Here is a 3,006-nt window from a genome sequence, read left to right as displayed (position 1 = left end):
GCTGAGTGTCACTGATATGCTGCGACTTCTTTGATGAAAGATATTGCACCTGTTCCCTTTACTTTGAGTTCTGTCCTGCTTACTGTAACGACCAAAGGTACCATCCAGCCAAAAACCCCCACAAGATCCGTGGTTGATCCATGTTCGAAACGATATTATTGTATATTATAGGACATTAAACTCATGGTCAAAATGCACAGTGTGAGGTTGCATGAAATTGTCAGGTTTACTAAACTTACCCCGCCTGCAATGTTCTCCTGGGACTGAGACCCCGATCTCGTTCTCGGTTCCACGTGCACTTGGGCGCCCGGGATGAGAATATCGCTGAAGGCTCGATTGATGACGCCATCTTTGTTTTGTCCTACGGAGGACGAACTGCGAGCTGTGGGTGGTGGAGGCGGAACAGGATGTTCCTGGCTCGAGCCGGAGACCGCAGTGTACTGGTTGCTATGGTGACTGGACGCTACGCTAGATTCCGTTATGTAAACAACTTTACCGGGTTCTGGTCAGTGTTCCAAGTCGTTTCAGAAAAAGGAAAAAGGATAAAAAGAAAAACAATATTTATGTATATATTTGGTTTTCAGTGGTACTGTAGTACATGTAATCAAAGCTTACATTTAATTTTCACATCAGATCAAACGAGGTGCAATCACCTTTGATACTTCTTCGTATTAATAATTACTCAGAAATAATCTGATTTTACTGTGGCACTGTTGTGCACAAATAAAAATAATCCAATCTTGCAATTCCACATCATGTATATTTATAACAGCAAAGTACTGTCACCTCAAAACACGCTAATATCACTGATCTTTTTTCGGTAAGTGTTTTACGGCGCTCTCAACAGCATATTAGGTGATATGAGCGCCAGACATTAAGCATTTTCAGTTTGGTAAGAATTAATTTTGAATTTTTCTCGGGTGGCGGCTGAACCCTACTCTTGTCGATTTTAGGACCACCAAAGGATCTTTATAACATGCGCACCTTGCAAACAGGACCTCCAAAATTTTTCGCCCTTATCAAAGAAGGCAAGGTGTTAGATCTTACCTACCCAAAGATCGGGAGTGTTGCTGAAAGACAGCAGAAAGAAGGGGCCAAAGAGTAGCAGTAGAAAGGCAACAGAAAGAGTCAGGAGCCAAGAGAAGGGGGAAAAAGGGGTTGGGTGAGGGGGTGTTAGAAAGTGGAACTGAAACCAGACGACAGAACCTGATTAGCCAGCAGGAAAGGTGAAAGGAAAAAAATGTTTTAGAGAAGAAAATATTTTTGTGGCTTTCAGGTTTCGAACCCGGGACCTCTTGAGTGAAAGGCAAACACCATACCTCCAGACCACAAGAGCCTTCTATCACTAGTCTACTCGGAATTTTCTTCCGGCTTAAAACCAGTTGATTTTTACTAATTTGGGGGGCGCTGAATTCGAAAATGATACTCGTTTTTGATGGTACGGTTCAGTTTTTTTAGATGCATCTTGAGGTATTTCCCCCTTATTTTACAAAGTTTAAAAAATAAAAAGGGCATTTGGAATATAAATTTTTGGACGCAACTAAGTTTTATTTGTAAGATGCAATTATGTGAAAGTGGCATCAGTTTCTAAACAGTATAATACATTTTCTTCTGTTGCTTTATTGTGACCATTTAGTTTTCACTCAGCAAACAGAGTTCAGAACCACAAACAGCTCATTTTACTCAACGAGAACAGCCTCATCTTTTTTAAACAAACCTGACAATTTCTGTAACATTTGTGGAAAAATAACCTGTACTGCACAAAAGGAGACCGATATCAAACTTTAAAAGGCCTATCACCTTGTTTTAGATGCAGAGTTAGTGACCAAGATAAAAGTTGAATTCCTCATGAAGGCTGCAGTACCTGTGTCACAAACCATTGCCAGTGGTTGCAAAGGTAAATAAGATATCAATGTTCTTTACAGTGCCATTGGTTTGGTTTGAACCAAGCAATCAATCAGATAACTGCAACTTCTGTATTGTGCAACCAGGCAGAAAAGAATTAAGGAAAACCGGAAGTGTTTAGTTGATTGTCATGATATTCCATCTGCCCTGCGCCAAGAAACACACAGTGAACGTTTAGTCAATTCCTGTCGAGCCAGAGACAATACTGGGCTGAAAGAGATATGTGAGAAGATAACCCCGAAGAAGAGACGGAAGCTTACATCAAATTCCATCGGAATTGTCTATCAAAATTATACACCATAATATTATGATCACGCAAAATGGACCTAAAATAAAACATCCCACGAGACTGACACCTGCCAAAACGTAAGGCGTTCGGTTCAAGGCTCCAGCAATGACGTATGCTTGCTGACAGTCTGAGAGCGAGCACATTTATTAGAAATCGTGAAAATTATTTTCGGCCATTTTTTACAATGAAGGACAATTTTATTTTATTTAATGATGAGGATGGTCTTATGATAGTGGTGCCGTGGGTGGTGGACATGGTGAACGTTTTCACCAAGATATTGCTGCTGCGGAAAAAGACATCAAGGCAAATAATGTGATAATGTTAGCAGATTACTGCTGGTTAGTTACAAGAAATGTACTAGAACTTGTACACACGAGGTAAGTCAAGAGCAGTGAGTCAAATAAGTATGACGTAGCCCCCATTTCTAGTCCTTATTTATCATATGCGAAATACGAAAAGATTGATATCTTAAAATCTAGACCTAAGCCTCAAATTTCACTATCATTTTTGTGCCCAGAGCCCCAAAATTCCATATAAAGAGTGATGTTGGAGCTTGGAAGCAGACATTTTTTGAAAATGTGTCTATTTCTATTTAATTTAGAGTCTTCATAATAATATTATAATCAAGAACGCATCCAAAAGCCGTTTCACCAATACCGCTTCGCATTCTATGTAAACAACTAGCCACAAAACTGTCTAGAGCTGGGGGTGAGGCGGGGCAGGTCATCTCTCTCCCCACTCTACAGGATTAGGTGTGTTTGTATAAAGAGAGGAGCAGCAGAAAAAATTGACAGACTAGATGCCCCCAACCC

At 40.3% G+C, this 3,006-nt stretch overlaps 1 protein-coding gene across 1 annotated transcript in view; it reads right to left on the bottom strand.

The window, feature by feature from the left end:
- Positions 1-3,006, bottom strand: part of LOC101856598 — a gene marked incomplete in the record, with an annotated part of 52,946 nt that overhangs the window by 2,531 nt on the left and 47,409 nt on the right. The window contains 1 exon segment of the mRNA XM_005105443.3: positions 240-502. Within this exon segment, the coding sequence (XP_005105500.2) occupies positions 240-502 (263 nt within the window).

Source organism: Aplysia californica, unplaced genomic scaffold (genome assembly GCF_000002075.1).
Source record: "Aplysia californica isolate F4 #8 unplaced genomic scaffold, AplCal3.0 scaffold00471, whole genome shotgun sequence".
Classification (NCBI taxonomy): Eukaryota; Metazoa; Mollusca; class Gastropoda; order Aplysiida; family Aplysiidae; genus Aplysia; species Aplysia californica.
The sequence above is the reverse complement of the archived record's forward strand: the minus strand, read 5'-3'. Positions and strand labels throughout refer to the sequence as shown.